The sequence below is a fragment of the Crocodylus siamensis genome, chromosome 3 (assembly GCF_052110815.1).
Source record: "Crocodylus siamensis isolate JL-2025a chromosome 3, ASM5211081v1, whole genome shotgun sequence".
Taxonomy (NCBI): Eukaryota; Metazoa; Chordata; order Crocodylia; family Crocodylidae; genus Crocodylus; species Crocodylus siamensis.
In genome coordinates, this window is record NC_143397.1 from 202,415,265 (window position 1) to 202,436,444 (window position 21,180).

Below are 21,180 nucleotides of genomic sequence, written 5' to 3' on the forward strand. Positions count from 1 at the left end.
ACTTGGATTTATCATTTATCACCAGTATCCAATAATTACTTGCACTGGAGCTAGAAACAATGAAAACTATAGCAGAGAAAAGGCACCATATCACTGAAACTGTCCAGAATGAGCCTGGGCAGAACCTGCTACACAGGATAGTTGGAGTCAGAGTCAATATAATTTAGAATCTGCTGGCTTTCTGATACTGGATCTTGCAAACTTTATGCTGTATTACTATAGTTTTTGCTTTTTTTCCCTGGGAATTTCCAAGAAACCTAAAAGAGTCAGACACCCATTTCCCAACTGAATCTCAATGAGAGTCTGGATTCTAATTTGCTTGGGCTTCCTTGAAAATTTAAAGAATTTGAATATATACTTTGTGCAGCTTGCAAGCTCTCCAATGCCATCTCCTTATTCAGTCAGTATGCTTTATAAACTCTGACAAGATGGCAGCTCCATTATTTCCTGCAACTGTAGGCTAAAGGGATTTTTTGTATGTTGCATGCTTGATCTGCTGTTTCCAAACAGCCATACCGAAAGCACTTGACTCTCCACCCCCACCTGCCAAATCATTAGTCCTCACTGAAATTTGACTCGACGAGTCTTCAAACCACCACCCTATCCAAAAGCCAACCAAACCTAACCAAAGTATGGACAGAGTTAATTAAAACAGGAAAGTGTATTTTTCTTTGCTTTCACCAAATTCTGAAAAAATGGCCAAAGATTTGTTTTCAAGGGAAGCACAGATTAAACACTGACCTTTAAATATCCTAAACCAATATTCTGGAAAGAAACTATCCTGCATATAATATTGATCTTGCAGTTCCAAAGTCTTGAGGGCCACCGTGTCTAAATGTAAAAGCAGGTGTGTGCTCTGTAGCAGCAAATGGAAAGGGTCTGGTTCTCTACTGTGGTTTACACTAGTGCAAAATGGATGTGAAATGCTAGAAAGCAAAACAGTAGCATTTACACATTTGCATGGGTGTTAATACTACCCAGAATGTCAAGCAGTAGAAAATTGCGTCCAAACAGATTAACTGATACCCCCAAAAAGGAAGTAACGTATGGAAGGGTTGGGCCCCTGGCAAAACCCTTTCTAGTTTGATGTACTAACAGTCTAAGTTTATTTTTCATATTGTGCTGAGGCTAAACAGTATTTCTCTATATAAATGTATATAGAGAACAGCACATGAATGCCATTGTTAGATCACATATAGGGCTGATTATTCCAGTTAGGTGCATGTTGAGAAAGAATTTAGGATAACTACACAAACCAGAGCTAGTCACTGTGAACTGACTGAATCCTAGAGGCAGTAATAAATCTACTGCCATCAGGAATAAACAGCTCCATTTGAGAAACTTGAGCTCACAGGAATCTAGAGGCTCTGACGAAAGCTTCATTAATGTATTGCAAAGCATATTAATATCTTCTGACCCAGGGCACATTTTAATGGAGGGATAGTTCAAACTCATCATGCTTTTATGGCCTTGATCACTGATTTTTATGAATCGGCATATTACCAATCCTACCCTAGCTAAAGGCAAATGTATAGGCAATTAAGTAGCTTTTCTACATGTATATTTAAGGGTCTGTTTGATGGTGATAGAAACAGACCTTTGGACCTTTTCTAAAGTGCTATCCTTACCTAACCAATCAAACAGATGGAAAATGTGGGGACCTAGTGACTGAATCTCATTTGTGGTGACAGAACTGACAAAGGGTCCTAACTTCCAAGGGCACAGATGGTGTGCATTTGACCTTACAATATTTTAAAGAGATTTTCAAGTTAGTAGAATGGATGAATTTATAGAATATTCTGGAGCTGTTCAAATCAAACAGAACCATACTTCCTAAGTGGATACTGACAAGTTACTGCACTATCTTAGGGCAGATGCTGTAGCTGCGGTTGACACAGCTTTCCTCACACACAAAGGGACTTTACTCATGTTCATTCGTAGACAACAGTGCATTAAGAATTAAGCTTGAAATAGCTGGACATGTTTTTTTTTATCAGCACTGGACATCATTAAAAACACTTAACAGAATAATATAGGCAAAAATAAAAGAAAAAGCTAAAACTAATGACACAAGAAACTTAGAAGCTGTATGTGTTCTTTTGGTTAGTAGTGGTAAAAGGGAATGTGGCTTCACTGGCATGTTTTGCTTATTGCAGTTATAGCTCTACATCACTTCCTTACAGAATCCATCTAAATATACTGTATGATACATAAACAAAAACATGCTTGTGCCACAGCTACATAAATTATATTCCTAACTTGTAGTATTACTTAAAATTGGTAATGATATAGTTAGAGATTGAACATACATAAAAAATATACATTTTTTATAATCTTATAAAATTTAAAATGTTACACTTACATAAAATATGTATATTTTTAAAAGTTTATAAATGTTACGAAATTTAACATACTTAGTGTTTATAATATATATTTTACATATTTTATTTAAAATAATTTAAATAGATTAATAAAAGACTACTTTTTTATTAAAAGTAGAGGCAGGGTAGATTTGCACCTTCTAGGCTAATTTAATTAGAGATGCATAAGATTTCAAAAGCAGCAGCTGATGAATAGCTTATGCATCTCTCGGTTACTCTACAGGGTGCAAATATACACTGCCTTCTGCTCGACTTCAGAATAATATGGCTAACTACATCTATCATTAACAATTAGTCTTTGTAATGCTTGATTATTATATAGAAATCTACTATCAGAGGACATAAATTAAAACATAAGAATTTTAGCATGAGCGCATATATTTTTCTGTCTACCATTCCTCAGCAGCTAGTTTAAGAATCTGAACCTGCACCACTGAATCTAATAGCAAAACTCCTAATGAATGCAGGATCAGATCCCAAATGGACAAAATCTTTAGAGTAAACACATTTGATAATTTTTATGGTTACAAGTAATTTTTTTTGGTTGTCACAAATGAAATGACAAATTACAGCCATCTGGTGGGGTCTGGAAAATACCAACAAGCTGGACTACACTAAAATTAAAGCTACACAAGTAATGGTATAGACAAGGAAGAGGTAGGGATTCCATAAGAATCATAAATTGTCATAAGAGAGCATTACTATTTGCAATATACACAGACACTTACCTTTAATATTGTTTTAGGACGTTTTTTAAAGTAAAGTTTTGGCTTTTCAATCACAGGAAGAGGAGGGAGTTTTTTAAGTTCTTGTAGGACAGCCATTGCAGCTCGTTTTTTTGAGAGTTTCTTACTGTTTCCTTCTCCTTCTGCAGAGAATTCTCCTACTGTGACTCGAGTAACAAAGCTCTTCATATGTGGAGGTCCACTTTCCTTAATCACCTATTGAACAAAAGGTTATATCAAGTCAAATGACATAATGCAACACAGGTCCCCACCTTTTACTGTGTTTCATACCCAACCAATTGAAATATATTACTGAGATTCTTTTACTGAACAAAACAACAACCTTCCTTCCTGCAAATGACAGTTAGGTAGACAGGCCTGCAGAGAATAAAGACTGACATGGATGGGGATGTTCATGTTTGACGGCATTAGAACTAGGATTAACCGAAGAAGAAAAATCTGAACAATGCATTTACTGCTTCAAAGCAAATGTTTTAACTACTTTAAAATACAGGGCTAACAAAACACCACCACAATGCATAATAAAAATAAATCAAGTATTTTTCCAATTTAACTACTTAACTTAGTAAAAGTACTTTTGTTGATAATCAGACCCCACCAAATCTGCCTATTCTACTGCTCTTTATATGCCACCCAATTTTTTAGTTTATTCTCAAATGATACAAAGACAGGTGCTAACAGTTTATTAATTCCATGATTAATGACTCCCATGATTTTGCATGACTCTAGCTCCATCTTGCTTTATGCAGATGCCACATTAATAATGTCATAATCCCAGGTTACTAGATGCTTTTCAGAAGTACTGCACTTCAAACAGTTTGGAAATCACCAAATATGAAGGTATTGATTTTTGGGAATGAAAGGAGAAAAAAAGTTTGGTTTTTTTACAGAAAAAGAAACTAGACATGGCGTCTTCCTGTAAATACCTTGGAATCTATTTTAGCAAAAATCTGAGTTGGAAGAAGCACATTGAAAATGTAAATATTAAAGCAAACTGAGTTTTGGGCAGAGTTCTTTTTACAATAAGATGGGAAAAAGAGTAGTTCTGGAAACAATCAAGGTCTATAGATCCAAGGTAGAATCCATTTTATTGCATGCAGCCGAATGTTGGGATGCTGACCCATAGTCCATCCCAAAACCAACAAGATCTCCAACTACTTTTTAAGGTAGGTTTTATCTCTATCTAATTCTACAACAAGGAAGGGGGAGGAGGAGAGAGAGAGAGAGAGAGGGCAGCGGGTCTCCTCTGCAGGCTGCACAGGTGTTGCCCAGCCAGGTGGAAGCGGGGGGGAGCTTGCATGTGGCGGCCGCTGCCATCCACCACCCCATGCTGCCATGTGTACGCACACGCGGCTCCGTGAGCTGCTGACAGCAGAGCCATGCATGCGATTGGCCGTATGATTGCCATGCACCCAACTCCCACCATTGATTGGCAGAGGGACCCTGGCAGTCCTGCTACTTCCTCCTGATGAGCCAGGAGGCAAAACAAACAGTTTTAAACATGCCATAGTTTTTGCCTCCCATTGCTGATTGGCCAAGGGGCCCTGGTGGCCCCACTGCTTGCTGCTGACTAGGAGGGGAAAATTGAAGCATATTTAAAACCATATTTTTTGCTACCTGACTGATCAGCAGCAAGCAGTGGGGGTCTCCCTTCACCAATCAGTGCTCGGGGTGTGCATGGTGAAAAAAGAAAAATTAAAGGAGCCGCTGTGCAATGCACTCCCCTACTAATGAGATCTGTGGTTGTCATGGGCAGGTTGTTACAAAATGTTTGGGTACAAAATGCTCTTGTTGGAACAAGGAGATAGATGACATAAATCACTATTTGTGGTTCTGTTTGTTCTCTGAAGAAATAAGAGGAAAATGGATCTCTCCATTAAATGGAAATTTAAAATAATAATTTTAAATTTCTTTGGGCTAACAAAGAAAAAACAAACAGGCTTCTCTCTAATAACAGTTTGGACCACATATTCTTTTTACATACATTTGTCTTATGCGCTCAAAGAATAAGGGCCAAAATCAAATAACATTTTCCCATTTTGTTTTATTATCCACTGCTTCATTTTATCATTTCTTTTCCAACATCAGATACTATTTTCTGGTTTAATTTTGCATAAATTGGTAGAATGGATCGTCTTGCTGTATGTTTTTAGCAAAAATTGTAAGTTATATAAATATTATTTCTTTTTGTTCATTTTAGCATAGTCTTTTGGTGAAAGCTGTAAATAAACTACTACTACTATTTACCACCCATGCTAAATGGTATTTATATCAAATCAGTTATAAGTCAAACTCATAACTCAAAAATGTTTCCTCCTTTAAGAATCATGATTATTTGAAGGATGTACTATTTGTGCAAGATGCTGAATTTCAAGCCTGAAAAGCTGAATTTCTTTGTTTATCCACAGACACAAACAGCATGAACTTTACCACTCCTAGCTTACCAGAGTCATAACTTTTGCCTGGAGAGATCACATATTATTTTGAATAACTAATGATTTTAGTCTCCAGAATTTTGATCCATCTCAATTAGTGATGATAAAACTTAACAAGAGATCTACCATAACTCGTAAGTCCTGTTCTGTCTAGAGCTCTACTAGAAAAAAACCCAATCAGTTATGCAAACCTCAACTTAAAAATATCTTTCCAAACAAACTCAACCTGAATGATGAGAATGCCTGTTTGAAACCATTCTCAACCACAACGGTCGTACCCAGATGTGCATGAATGTTTGATTATCCGGGTACAACTAGTGGCAGCACACCTTGAGCCACTGCTACTTGTCCCCAGGGAACGTCTGTGCACTCATGTGAAGCAAGCTACCCTGGGTCAGGTAGGGGAACCTGTGGCCAGCACTGGCCTGGTCTCAGCAACCTTACCTGCAACGGCAGTGATCCCGTTGTTGCATGAAGCCAGGCCAGCAGTGAGGCATGACTCCAGCCGGCCAGGCTCTTGCTTTGAGCGGCGCATGGTGCCGCCTCATGCATCACTCCGCTTTTTTTTGACCTCTGGCTTTCCCGCTACACTACTCCCTTGCAGCATGGAGAACAACAGAATGTGTGGTATGTGGTGCATGACTGCGCTCATCTGAACGCAGCCAGCATTTACATTACTGTGAAGCTATAGAAGCAAAGAAAGTCTGTGTCTAAGATGCTTCTGCATCTTTTCAACTGCCCTCTTCTATATTCTACTTACCACATCCATCAGATTTTTTTTCCCAAGGAAACGACAACATTTTACTGACAAAAACTGGTGCTACAAGATGGAGCAATTCAATACAGCTATCTGTTTACATTTAATCAAAACAATAAATGCTTTATAATTAGATATATGACCGTTATATGAGCTTTGTATCTGGGCCAGAGTTCAGTTCTTGCGATCACTGGGGGAGGAAACAAATATTTAATTTAGTATTTTTGCTTTTTTATTTGCTTATAAGAGAACTCTAAAGTGTCTGATAGAAGCTATTACTATTCAATATTTGACATTAGCTAATATTTTCAAAATCAAAATAAATGCATATATTTAGTGATCTGCAGTAGCAAAACCATTTGCTATTGGGCGATTCCTAAGCATAAGGGAACTGAGGTTAAGGTGTTACCAGCAGTCTTAGCTCAATTGCGGTGGTTTTTATGGGTTTAAATTCTAAAGCTTAATATTATTTCAACCTGTTTTGTATTAAAGTTCTTTGCTATGAAGGTCATGTCCTCTGCATTATTTAGTTTTGCAGTTACACTGTAATCAGGTCTCTTTAGGCTTGTATTTCTTGTTTAAACCTCCTTTTGTAGCAATTTTACACAGCAAATATAATAAACATCAATAAAAAGACACAAAATGGAGGTTAATAGAGAACTATATCCAAATTTTCCCAGAACAGGAAAAAGTGTATGGCAGTAAAGAAGTCTGCCAGGAAGGGATTTTTTCTTTAATTTAGGACTATCCTGACTCTGTGTCAAGGTAAGGATCTCAAAACCATTATAATTGTCATCTTGCTTAAAACTGACCTGCTCCAGCATTTCACAAATTGAGGGCTCCATTGTGCTTTTAATGTACTAGTCTGGGAGAAGGTGAGGCTGCTCTGCCCAAACAAGAGTCCTGGGAGGCTGTGAGCACAACACCTCTATGCAAGAGTACAGACATTGCATTTTTACCAATGTAAGTGATCAAAAACTGGTCTGTACCTGTAACAGAATAGATTCATAGACATTAGGGCTGGAAGGGACCTCGGGAGATCATTGAGTCCAGCCCCCTGCCCAAAGGGCAGGAAGTCAGCTGGGGTCATAGGATCCCAGCAAGATAAGCATCCAATTTACTCTTGAAGTAAATAGAAGTTCGGCACACACAGACTGGTTTAAAAACTGGCAGAACGCAGTTGAAGATTTGCCACCCTGCACCAAAGGGCAAACGTGTGTTCTGTTCACTACTGATCTAAACTACATTTCTTACAGAAAACTGTGCAACTTAGATTGATTTTGCTTTGGGCTTTTGAATGTCTGTACATTTGAATGTCTGTACATCCCTTTGGTCTTGCCAGCACATGGAGCGTGAGCATGCTTGCTGCTGCATTCCCTAAATAGGATACAGCACACACCCAACCTAGAGCTTGGTAATGTAGATATAGCCCTGACTCTTCTCTACACTAAGCATTTGAAGTGTGATGATGATAATATAAAGAAGAGGAGAATCCTGAGCAAAATCCTAGTCCCAATAAAGTCCATGTACTTTTTACACCGACTTCATTGAAATCAGGGTTTTACTGCTTGCATTTAACAGTGGACAGAGACTATATTTGGGGATACAGTGTCCTCTCATGCATCCATGCATAAAGGTTGTTCATAGTTCAACTGTGAATTTCTAGCATGATAAGGTAGAGGATCTCACTAATTTCTAAGCAATTCTCCTTCCGGAGTGGCATACAGAAGACAGTGAGCCAGAAATTCTGATTCACAGAAGGTTATTTTTCCTCTTAGACATCTAAACCAAGGACCAGCCCCTCCAATGCAGCCCAGGTTGTAATGTGCAAAGTCCATAGACTCAGAAGGTTATAATCAAAGAATACATACATCAAGTTTCTAAAAGGTTTTCTCTCTTCTTTTTTAAACAGAAAAAACTACAGTATGAGGAAAAGTTCCAAGGCTGATTATAATTTTGGACAGTCAAACAGTGAATTCCTCATAACAATGCTCATGGGCTGCACACCTGTGGCATTTACTTTTAAATGTTTTACAATGTATGCATGTGTGCTTTATGACTAATGTAAACACACAGAGGTGGTGCAATACACCTGAACTGAAATTACAAAAGGACCCATAACCTTTTAATTTCTTGCCTTTTAAAGGTTTGCAGTCATGATACTGACAATACTATACCATAGATATTGTAGATAGTATTCATATACAGTACAATATAGATAGAAAATATAATTAATAATGTTGATAAAATGAGGAGTAAAATTACTTGCTTAAGAAATAAATTAAGTTCAGAAAAAAAATTCATCTTAAAAAGTACTAAGTATATTTGCATAGCTTCTTATTTTTTTAATCTTTTAGTTATATGTGGTACATAATGGCCAGTATAATATTTACCTTTGTTAGAGTTCAACAAGAAGATTAAATGGAAAGATTCTCATCAACTTCAGAGGTCTTAGGATTGGACCCAATATTAAATTTAGGTTAAGATTTCTTTTTTGAAAAGGAATCTAAAATCATTTCTGGTAGACTCCAGAGAAATTCAGACTAACCGTTTTCAGATCTTTTCTGTTCAACATGATTTAAACCATTTGTGCTATAAAACCAACACAGAGATTTACAATGGAATTCAATCCACAAACACTAACCACTTTAGTATACCAGTATATTAAAATGCTCCATGAGTTTCAAGACTCATCTTATGGACTAAATTATGGCTAATTGTACCAGAAAATTTGATTAGCAATGACAGTTTATACATTTCCTCCTTTCTGTCATGCTTATTTAAATGATGAGTCCAGCAAAGGAAAACACAACGGGCTAAATTCATGCCTGGTGTAGCACCATTGAGGTCTACTTATATCAGAGATGAATATAATTCAGTTTAATGAATCAAACTGACAAATGTAAAACAGGAGTTCAGTATTAGTAAAAGGATACCATTGTTTCAGTTAACAAGGAGTACACAGGCTGCATTTTGAAAGATATCAGTGAGAGTAAATGAGTACTAGCTTTAAGATTACTGGAGGGGAAAAAAAGGTAAAATGAAACAATGGAAAATTGTCTATTATCCATGACTGTTTAAAATTTAGAAAATACCAAACTATCAATGTATTTACATATGCTGATGCAAATGAAGACACAGGAAGAAATGGGCATTTTGCCAATAAGGAAAATATCTACAGCTTTATTAAATTAAAAAAAAAAAATCTAACATTAATCCCTTTAGGCAAATGATCTGCACAAGTCGGTGAGGAACACTGGCATCCTTTCTCCATAGCCAGAGGGGAAATATCAAGCAGGTCCATAACCCATTTTTGAGAGACCAACTCTGCCCTGATGGTGGGATAAAGAGTATAAGAACTGTGTACAGCTTTTAACCAGGTGAGATCAATTAAACCCATCAGGACTACCCAACTCCTTCGGCAGGCCTAAAACTGAAAAGCTATCAAAAGAGGAAAGACATTTGTACTGTAACTCCAAGCAAAGAGAAATGCATCATTAACCCTTTAGCCTTCACACATGGTATTTTCTACCTAAACTAGACATAACACTTTGTTCAAAATTTGCCAAATGCCAAATGCAACATGTGCTATGACTAATTAATTAGTTTGTCTTTTGACAATGGAAAAAAACACAGGTAAAATGCATGAAAATTAAAATGCATAAACCAGTTCATTGATCTCTTTGCTGCAACAAAGGCAAATCTTTCCTGCCAACTTGGGAACAATGGCAAGTTCCCTACTTGGGAGCAGCATCTTGCAAGATGATCTAAATTCAGGTTTGAAAGCTATTGCCTAACCTGGTGAGGAAGGTTTTAAACAAGGCTCACTGGGGGGGTGAAGAACAAAGTCCTGAGATAAGTGGAGATGTGGGAGACCTGGAGGAAGCACAAAAAGGAGACGGTAACAGGGAAGGCCTCCTCATTCTTCCTGAGAAAGCAGGGCAATCAGCTAGTTACCTCAGGTGTCTGTACACGAATGCACTGAGGCTGGTAAAACAAGTCCTCCCAGACAAGGAACTATGACATGACTGGAATAACAGAGACTTGGTGGGATAGCTCGCATAACTGGAGCACTGTCCAGGGAGGACAGGCAGGGGAGAAGAGGAGGAGAAGTTGTGCTGTATGTAAAGGAGCTGTATGATTGTTCAGAGCTCCAGTATGAAATTGGATATAGACCTTCTGAAAGTCTCTGGGTTAAGGTAGAGGGGACAGCAACAAAGGTGATGTTGTGATGGGTGTCTGCTATAGGCCACCAGACCAGGAGGATAAAGTAAATGAGGTTTTCTTCAGACAACTAGCAGAAGTTTCCAGATCATAGGCCCTGGTTCTCATGGGGGACTTCAATCACCCTGACATCTGCTGGGAGGAAAATACACCAGTGCATATGCAATCCAGGAAGTGTCTGCAGAACACTGGAGACAACCTCTTGGTACTAGTGTTGGAGAGACCAACTAGGGGCCATGCTCTTCTTGACTTGCTGCTCACAAACAGGGAAGAACTGGTGGGGAGTGTAGACATGGATGGCAACTTGGGTAGCAGTGACCACGAGATGATCAAGTTCCTTTCTTCCTGACAAAAGGAAGAAGGGAGAGGAACAAAGTATGGAACATGGACTTTGTAAAACCAGACTTTGACTCCCCAGGGGAACTGATGGGCAGGATTCTCTGGGAAGCCAGTCTGAGGGGGAAAGGAGTCCAGGAGACCTGGTTGTATTTTAAAGAAACCTTGATGAGGTTACAGGAACAAACCATCCCAATGTGCAGGAAGAATAGCAAATATGGCAGACAACCAGCTTGCGTTAGCAGAGAACTCTTTGGTGATCTTAAACACAAAAAGGAAGCTTACAAAAAGTGAAAGCTTGGACAGATGACTAGGGAAGAATATTGCTTAGGCATGCAGGGATGAGGTCAGGAAGGCCACTCATGTGGGGCACATGAGTTAAGAGAAGAGGCTAAGGGAACTGGGCTTATTTAGTCTGAAGAAAAGAAGACTGAAGGGGGGATTTAATAGCCTTCAACTACCTGAAGGGTGATTACAGAAAGGATGGGGCTAGACTGTTCTCAGTGGTGGCAGATGACAGAACAAGGAGCAATGGTCTCAAGTTGCAGCAAGAGAGGTTTAGGTTGTATGTTAGGAAAAACTCTCACTAAGAGGGTGGTGAAGCACTGGGACAGGTTATCCAGAGAGGTTGTGGAATCTCTACCCTTGGAGGTTTTTATGGCCTGGTTCAACAAAGCCTTGGCTGGGATGATCTAGCTGGGGATGGCCCTGCTTTGAGCAGGGGATTGTACTATATGACCACCTGAGGTCCATTTCAACCCTAATTTTCTATGATTCTCTGTCTGACAGTCTGGCAAAAGCTGAAAGCTGCTATGAAAGAACAAGCTTGCTCTGTGGGGGAAAGCTGTCCTGGGAGACCTGCATAGCTAAGATGAGCACACCCCAGCTTCAGCACTGGAGTATAATTCCACCCCATCAGACTTTGGTACTTTAAGATTTTTTAAATCTGTTGTTTAATACACAGAGAGCATTCAACAAGTTTTATGAAAATCCTATCTTGATTTCATCAGGCAGTCCAAGTACAGGTCTTGTGTTTGTGTAATCTCTCTTAGCCAAACAGTTAGGGCCAAATTGTGCCCTCAGTTACACCCATGTGATCCCACTGACATCATAGGGCAGGACTTGGGCCCTGACTTGCATTACATACTCTCTTTATGCTCCAGAAATTACGTAATTCTGTTTATTGCAAACATTACATTTTTTGTTAACTATCTGCTCATTTATATAACACCGTCCTGCTTTTTTATTTACTAAAGGTTTGTAAGATACAGAAAAGGCTGACTATTTTACAGCTATTATATTACACAGGTAATGAATGCTTGATACATGCCTGCAGTAATACTAAACAGTTCTCAAAAAAAATCCTACTTATGTAAACAAACAAATAATCCTACTTAAATACAATAATACTGCCATTTAACATCTTGGCAATAGTAGTCTCTGAAACTAACCATGTGATAAAAATACCTTGGGGATCAGGACCTAATATGGAGCATTAAGAGACAATTAAAAGTTATTAATATTATGATGATTGGGGCACAGAAAAACTCACACAGAGATGAAAAAGACAGGGACTGTTGACATTAGGTGATGAATACAAGGCATGTGAAAAATGTACACTTAAATGGTATACAGACCGTAGAACTGTTTCTATTCTGCTCATCTCATAACAAATGAACAAGAAGGTATTGGATACAACTGAAAGTTAGTAAATTCAAAACTTGTAAAAGAAAACACTTTTTCCACTCACAGGTAATTAGATTTTGGCTTTGGTATCAACAATTTAACAAGATTAAAAAAAGAGATTGAGCACTTATATGGATATATAAACACACATGTGTATACAATATATACAATAATAGTTAATGCTATTAATTATTTTAAACAACATAAAGTTTAAATAATTTATCTTTATTAGAGCTAAGATTAAATCTTAATAAGGAGCAGATTACCCCCAAAAATACCTACTGTGGAGTTCCTTATATCTTCTGAAGCATCTGGAGGCACTCTGCTGAACCCATGGACCATTCTTGGACCAGTAGGTAATCCTGTGATCCTACTATGTCCCTGGAGGTTACCTGGCTCTAGTCAATGCCAATGTTATCCACATGTTGTAAGAGGAATACGCACAGGTTTTTTTCCTGAATAGACTATATATCACTTCCAGAGGAAAGTGGTGTAGCCATACCAAGCCCACACCGGTAAAATTATATAATACATGACACCAAATCTAATATGACATTCTAATATGCAGGCATATTTTCAAAAGCATTAGAACAGAGAAAATGATTTAAAATATCTCTATCCATACACAGAATTCACTTGGTGCGAATATATGACACACAGTAATAAAAACAAGACAAGTTTTAAAGTTCAGTTTAGACTGGTATCCACTGCTATATAAACATAAAATATAAGCATTTTTTTTTTTTTACTGGAGATTAGGCTAATCTTAATAGCCACATACAATCATTGTCAACTTGTAAAAAAAAACCCTTCTGCTGAAGTAGCTCCACAGAAGTCATTACCACCCTTCCCTGTATAATTTATAGCATACTGATTTGTACAGAATTACTTTACTGCTACTTAAGGTAGATAGATATGTTAAAAGCAGATTCACAGATTTAACAATTTAGAGACAAGGAGAAATAGAAAAGCAGTAAAAAAAGAAGGGGGAGAAGGAAGGAGATGACTCTTTGAAAATGGTGCATATAATAAAAAATGTCTCTATGAGATCTTTCACAGTATCTGAATGTCTGGCAGAATCTCCCAGTAGAAGATATAATATCTGCCTCCATCTGAAAGAGAGATTTTCCCCCCTAATTGGTGGTAACCAATTTAAATTTCTATGCCAAGATGATGAAATATATCTGAGGAAATTTTCTATGCTATGGCACAATAAATGTCTTTAGACATTTGGGTTTTAGTTGTTGCTTGTTATGCTTTTACAAATGCTCCAAAGATAGCAAACGACTGAATATAGAATACTTACCTCAAAACTGACAGGTATGTTGCGCTTCAAAGCAATTTCAAACACTACACTGATCTCAGATTTGTTTGCATCTTTATCTTCTTCTGTTTCTTTTCCTCCCTCTCCATTCTGGATCATGAAAAAAACATAAATTATGTTAAAATTCTTATTTTAAAGAAGATGATTATGATTTCTTTTAATGCCTCTTTAAGTCTACTGACTGTATTTTCCCTAAAATAATATTATAAACAACAAATTTCTTAGTTTGCTTACAGTGATATAATATTTTTCTATAATTATTTCATAAATTCTAGTTACAATTATTTAGTGATTTGAAAAAAGTTTCACGTTTGTGAAATGTCTTAGGTTTCCATGAGGCTTCCACAGTGAAACTTGCTCTTATAACCACCTACTAACTGCTGTTGCCTATCTGAAAAGGCCTTCAATTTTTGGACCCTACAAGCATTCCTGTCTCTCTACAAATCAAGGCATGTTATATGTCTACTTCAGCTTTTAACTACCAGTACTTTCAAGCTGTTTGTCTAAGAACTAAAAAGTCCTTAAAGTTTTCAACCTTGGATCTTCCCCTTACCTGCGAGTCCAGCCAGACTTTCGACTCTAGATTGGAAGTCATAAATTTCAAGGATATTACTACCTAATATACCAGACTGCCAGCAGCTGGGGCTCCTACCAAACAGATAACTAAGACTGATTTAACTATTTAGAAGCACAATCATCAAAAGTCTGAAAGTATACTGTAATTGTAAAACTGATACAGAGAACTGTCAGGTTCTTCACAAGGACTACAAAATATAGTAATAACTTATTAACCCTTTAAAAACAATTTATACATTTAAGCTTAATAAAAAGTGTGATCCAAATCTAATGGCAGCAAACACCTACAATGTACAGGCATAGAAAGCTTGGATTTACCCTTCAAACAGTCAAAAGACAAATGCCTACAAAGAGTAAAAAGCGTTCATTTTATTTTCTGACAGGCTTTGACTCTGTCAATGCTAGTCAATATATTTACAAATGAACTGAAAGAAAACACAAAAATCATTGCTTGTAAAGTCTGCAGATGATGCAAAAATTGCTGGAGTGGCAGACAACAAGGATTAATTTCTCATTAACCTACCAGAGAAAGGCTAGCAAGATCTAAGGGATGAAAATTGAAGCTAGACAAATTCAGACCGCAAACAAGATACTATATATACACACATATATATATATATATATGTTTTTTACAGTGACAATAATAAAGCACTGGTACAACTTACCTTTGGATGTGATGGACTCTATATCACTTGAAGTTTTTAAGCAGAGCCTTTCTAGTCTCTTTAGATATGCTCTAGCTTAAGCCAAAGCTTTTTGCTTGATGTTGGAATTACTAGGTAAAATTCTATGGCTTGTGTTGAACTACATGCTCACAATGACTGCTTTAACATTTCTGAATCCAGGAATATTTTTCCATGCTACACAATACAAAGCACGGTTACGGATGCAGTTCAAGTAAAAGTATTAGGTATTGTCCTTTGTACTGAACAACAGTCAGTCCCAAGCCTCATTCATCAAACACCTTTTCTAAACTCATTAAGATAAAGTGATTGAATGGATGGTTACGGACAGATTATTGGAATGTCTAAAGACTGACTAGTTTAAATGTGTCCATGTCACAGTACTGCACCTCTTTGCTCTCCATTCCTTTTTTAGGCATCTCTTCTGCTAGTTGGCAAGGTATTTGGCAACTGCACAGCAATTCTTTCATTAATGCAGGTTCAGACACCCCTACGTTCCCCAACTTCTTTCTGCTGATAACTTAGTGCTTTACCCACACTTACAAAATGTAATATCAAGCCCATAAAGTTTCTCTTCTATACATATTAAAGCACTGAAGATTTTGTGCCTAGCATATTAAACAATACTATCATAAACTGAAAGTATATAGAGAATTCTTCATTAAACCATGACCAACTTATGAAGACCAAAAAAGTGACCCTATTTATTGTGCTCCATATTGTTCAGAACATACAGAGGAATATTTGGTACCCATCTAAGAAAACCTATATTCTAGGCCAACACTACAATTCAGATGGTCAAATACCACAGGAATGTGTGTGTGGGGGGGGTGTTTCCTGGCATTTAATTTATATTATCTGGAAGTATAGCATATTGTGAAGACAATGCAAGAAGTCTCTAGGACAGTAATTCTCAACAAGGATACCAAAAGACCCTTTGGTGTGGTGAGATCTTTGTAATGGTGCTGCAAAGCACAGTCATAGTGACACAGCTGGGCACCCAGGACAGCTGCCACACATAGAGGCAGCAGTGACTTCCTGTTGCTACCATTGCCACGATCACACAACTGTGGTAGCACTCTTTTTTTTCCACTCTACCTACCCCAAGTCAGCACCCAGGGTGCTTGCGCCAGTCACCCTGCCTTAGTTACACCGCTGCCATAGAGTGCTGCACAATATTAGTGTGTCAACACCTACACATGGTTCACAAGATAAACCCACAGATTTCAAATAGGAATCCACAGTGTCAAAAACACTTGAATGAACTGTAATCTTTCTGGGTTAGTGTTTTGAGCTTTTTTGCAACCGAAGAATTGCTCTATTATTTCTCCGTAGTCAAAAAACGAGTAAAAGTAAAGATCTGGCATTTTCCTAGAGGTGCCTTGAGTCTAACAAGGTTGAGAAACACTGCTATAGGAGTACAGTATTCACCAAATTGCAAGTAGTATCAATGTTACTTCTAAAGTTTGTGATGGCCACTCTCACTTAGTTCTAAAATGGAGACAGTATGTAACTTTGGGGGGGGCGGAATTTCCCATCTGAGCATGTTACAATTATTAATGTATAGTGTGGACACACAAATACTTGGAACCCTTTCAAAAGGGGAAGTTTCAAGAGGGCAGCAGCTGCTATGTTTTAACGGTAAGGTATGAGCAAGCTGAGAATGACTGAAATGGAGCAAACCTTCTCCCACTGTAACTCTGGATGAAGGAATGTTAAAGTTGGAGCAGGTTTCCTTCACTGAATCATTTTCAGCTCATTCACATACTATTATGAAAATGTACCAGCTGCTGCCCTTTTGAAACATTCCCCTTCTGAAAGAACTCCAAGGCTGCTTATAGACATGGAAAAAAAACCCAAACAAACAGCGCTTTACTTTCAGCTCAGTGTGCCCCTGCACTGAGCACAGGACATGCCCAAAAGATGCACTGCATCAGTTTGACCCAGCTCGCCCAGCATCTGTATACCTCATGTGCTCCAGCGGGGTTTTTTGGCACTTTTATTTAAGAGCTGATTAAATCAGCTTTTAGATAAAAGTGCCAAAAAGTGCTGCTAAAGTACGCAAGCTACACAGATGCTGGGGACTCTGGTGAAACTGATGCGATTGCCTCTTCCAGTAAAGTGCTGTGTTCCCTCCTCCTCTCCCCAGCACACATCTGTCAGCACCCCAAGTGTTCATGTGTCCACACATTATGTGCCCGCATTACACTCCAAGGAAAGAACTACTGATCATATTTTGCAAATGAGGAACAGATAACATTGCTCAGGGTGAGAGAAGGTTTGTAACAAAGCGGAATTGAACACAAACATGTGCTAGACTCCTGACCAAGATCAGTCCAGCTGCCTTTTCCTTAAATCTAGATACCTCATGAAGGAATCACTCAGTTCTCATTTCACAATACTATCCCCTGAACTCATATGTGGGGGTAGGGGAGTAGTTTCCTTTATCTCTCTCAACTCATGTTTAGCCAATTAGGCTAAGACAGTTCTTTGGAATCATCCAAGCACAGAGCGGCACCAGCCTTTTCCCAGCAGCTGCGCTATACATCCTCTGGCCAAACATACTTATTTGGCCAAACTGGGAGCACTGTGCCTCTGCAGACTACAGGTGGGAGCAGGGCAGGCTCAGCTGTGCGAGGTAGGAAGCAGCAGCCCAGGGAGGAGAGGGAGGGCTTAACAGGGGTGATGCTGGGAGGGGTGGCTACGGGGAGGGTTGGGGCTAAGGTGAATTTTGAGCCCCCCAAGTTCCATCTTCTATCTAAGCAGCTGAAATGTTATTGCCTAAAAGTAAAAAGTCTGTGCAGCCACATCTCCAAGCACCTAATTTGTGCCCACAATCCTAATATGGCTTAATCTGGATCCCCAAAGAGGAACCTGTCTGTCTTTCTCAAAATATGTCCCTTCCTGTTTGTTTTTCTCATGCCTAAGTAGGGATTTCATAAGTTTAACTATCCAATTTGTGGAAGGTGGTAAAGAAAAGGATGAAGTTATTATAGTAAATCAGATCTGGACAAGAAACAAATGAGGAGAATTAGACCAAAATTAAAGATTTTTGGATTTGTCACAGAATAGCTTTTCTCTTCCTTGAAGCCTGAACATCCTAAAGGACCTGTTCTAACCTAGTATCAAGAGGCAGATAGATCAGGTTCTTACTGCTGTTAAGTTAAACATTTTTTCTAAGATTTACATGAATAGACTATGAAGAAATTAACATCTAAACAGATCTACCCATATTATTTATGTAATTTATTTCCCATTACTACCTATTATTACTGGTATAGAGACTTAGTTCTTAGCAGTTTGCTGTGTGGAACTAAAAATGTCAGTAACTAAAAGATGTTAACCACAAGTGAAACATAAGTGAAGTTTTCCTGTCCTTGACAGCAGGCATATGGAAGTTAAGGACCCCTCTTACAAATATATTAATATTAACAAAACCCAAAAATGCACCAAACTAAGAAATGCTGCTCACTAATTCAACTTTACAACCTAGGCTTCTGAAGGTAAGTCTTTGCACAACTATTTCTTTGGAAGAGATGAGAAAAGAAAAGGAAGAAATAAACCTAACTCAAGATCTTCATTCTGTCAAGCACACTTTCCTTTTTTTTTTTTTTTTAAAGATTTCTAACTATTCTTTTAACTGACTCTTCCAGATCTGGAAAAGGAATGATGGCAGAATTAAAGGGGGGTTAGTCAAACTCTCCTTTGATCATAAGGAAGACTACTAAGGTATGGTACTGGAATAGTAAAAGAAATATAAGCAGCACAATTGTCCTTTTTGATTCAGAAAATTCTCTCTGGTCTTAAATGGCACCTCAAAAGAAATCAAACAATAAACTGTGGGTAAGCTTTTTAGATTATTGCTCTGTACATGCTCTTGATAGGACTGGGCAAAAAAAGGAGTGCAAGGAGAGCTTTCTTTATCTTCTAAGGATACTTGTTTAATTCCTTAGCAATCTTGTTGCTACAGGGATTTTCATTTCCAAAGTTACTTGTGAGATTGGGGGGAGGGGTTGCTTAGATATTCTTTAAAATATGTAGGAATATTTTCATTTTTAAAGTTATGAAACCTTTGACCATTACAACACTGAAGGAAACTAATGATCCACTGAGGGACCAACAGGCCAAAAAACCTAAACCCATCTGACAGCTGTTCAGTGGTCTGTACAAAGTAATTTAGTGAGCTCAGTCAGGTTCCTAAAGCACAAGCACAACAAAAATACAAGTCACTATTTGGCAACCTTGCTGGTATTCTGAAATGTATTAGAATAAGTAGTAACTTCTTAAGACAGAGACTGATTTAATCTGTAAAGCACATTCAATAATATCATTATTAATAATTCAAGAATTAATTAAATAGCTCAGCGAGGCCACAAGTTAAATGGGCCTTTCCTGTACTTTCCAGGGGTGATCACATATCATTTCTATGTAGCTGCTTTAGTTTCCAAATGAAATACTTGCTCTCGGCAATTTGAATTTAGTTTGTTCAATTCCTTGCTTCATACCACTTCCTTCAGCATTGGGCTGTTGAAATAAATACATTCATATATCTATATTTGGTTGCCTTCAGTATTGGTCTGCAGCTTAGTTATAATTACATCCAAGTGAATTCATCACTACAAAAATTGAAAACTAAAAAATAAGCTGTAACTAGTTTTATAAAGAACCATGTTACCATACACCTTGTACGTCTTTTTAGAGCTGAGGTAATTTGGCCCTCAGTACTTCCACCCACAAGCTACACCTTTTCCTTCAATCACTATGATTCCACATATTTTTCTTCCCCTTTCAGCTTCCAAATAACTTTATTATTTTATTAGTGTTTTGTAATATAAAAAGAACCTTGGTTTTTTCATCACTTGAATTTAAAATAGTTTTCATTTACAAATTGAAATTAGAGCCTATTCTAGTTTCAAAAAAATGTTAAATATGTATGTGCAAACAATGCAGAAAAACATGGATGTTAAAACGATAACTGAAAATGCACTGAATTGTTATTTTTCTACAACCTTACTCTATGATGCAAGAATCCAAATGTGGGATTTGGTACCCAAGTTTGAAAATTAGCCTCAGTACGTTTTTAACCACGAACCTGAGGTAATTTTTCTGGGATAGGTTCATTCTGGAGAGCTTGAAGGGCCTTCATTGCAGCATTGTGTCTAGCAGCTTGACGAGTCTTTCCTTCACCAAAAAACTCACTGTTGCCAACAGTCAACTGGACATAGAAAATTTTAGGCACTGGGCAGTGATACCTAGGAAGAAGTCATGAATAGGTTAATACATTGCTATGAGTAAAAAATGAACAATATAAATTTATGAAAACCGAATGTGAATTTTATTTAAGATACAGTAGTAACTATGATAGACAACATGACTTTTGAGTCACAGCATAGGACAAAGATCCAAACATATGATGTCTTCTTGTCAGCCTCTAACAATCCTGCCTATAACTCAAACTTATCACCTCGAGATCACTAACATGGCCTTGTAACTCTCCTTTTAAGGCAAGTCAAGTGTGCAGCCCTAACCTATTTCCAGCTTCAGCCCAGAGGAATGCTGGGAATAGTAGTTGCTGAGGCTGGTAAGAGTTGGAGACTCCTGTGCAAATTACACTGGGAAAGTGCTGGGCTATCTAAAAGTGGCTCTCCTTTCCCTCGCAAGAAAGAGAGATATGGAAGAAGAAGGAGGCCAAGTTCTCTCCAGTAAGGGCTCAGAAATGTTCCTGGGTAGCAGCAGCTGCTGGAGAGGTTGCAAGGAGAACCAGAGACCCAGACAAAAGACTAAGAAGGGAGATTTGGTATTGAGAGTATTTGTAACTGGAATTGCAGGGAGGGCAAAGAAACTAGTTATTATAGGAAGAGGTTTGGAATTAGGATGCAGAGAAGTTTTTGGATAGAGTGCCTGCATCCTTTTTTTGGGAGCTCAAATCAGAGCTTCTAGCACGCTATGGAAAAAAACCCTCTCCTCCCCTATCATAATGCCTGAGTATTTCTAAAGTACTATAAATAGAAATAACAGCCACTACTGTAGGT

The 21,180-nt window shown here is 37.9% G+C and overlaps 1 protein-coding gene across 6 annotated transcripts in view; it reads right to left on the reverse strand.

The window, feature by feature from the left end:
• Window positions 1-21,180, reverse strand: part of STAU2 (staufen double-stranded RNA binding protein 2) — a 254,141-nt gene that overhangs the window by 151,401 nt on the left and 81,560 nt on the right. For all 6 annotated transcript variants that reach the window (XM_090040182.1, XM_090040178.1, XM_090040179.1 and 3 more), the window contains exons 6-8: window positions 20,241-20,400; window positions 13,872-13,979; window positions 3,110-3,322 (exon numbers count right to left, since the gene is read on the reverse strand). In XM_090040182.1, the coding sequence (XP_089896308.1) occupies window positions 3,110-3,322; window positions 13,872-13,979; window positions 20,241-20,400 (481 nt within the window). The remainder of the gene's footprint in view (window positions 1-3,109; window positions 3,323-13,871; window positions 13,980-20,240; window positions 20,401-21,180) is intronic.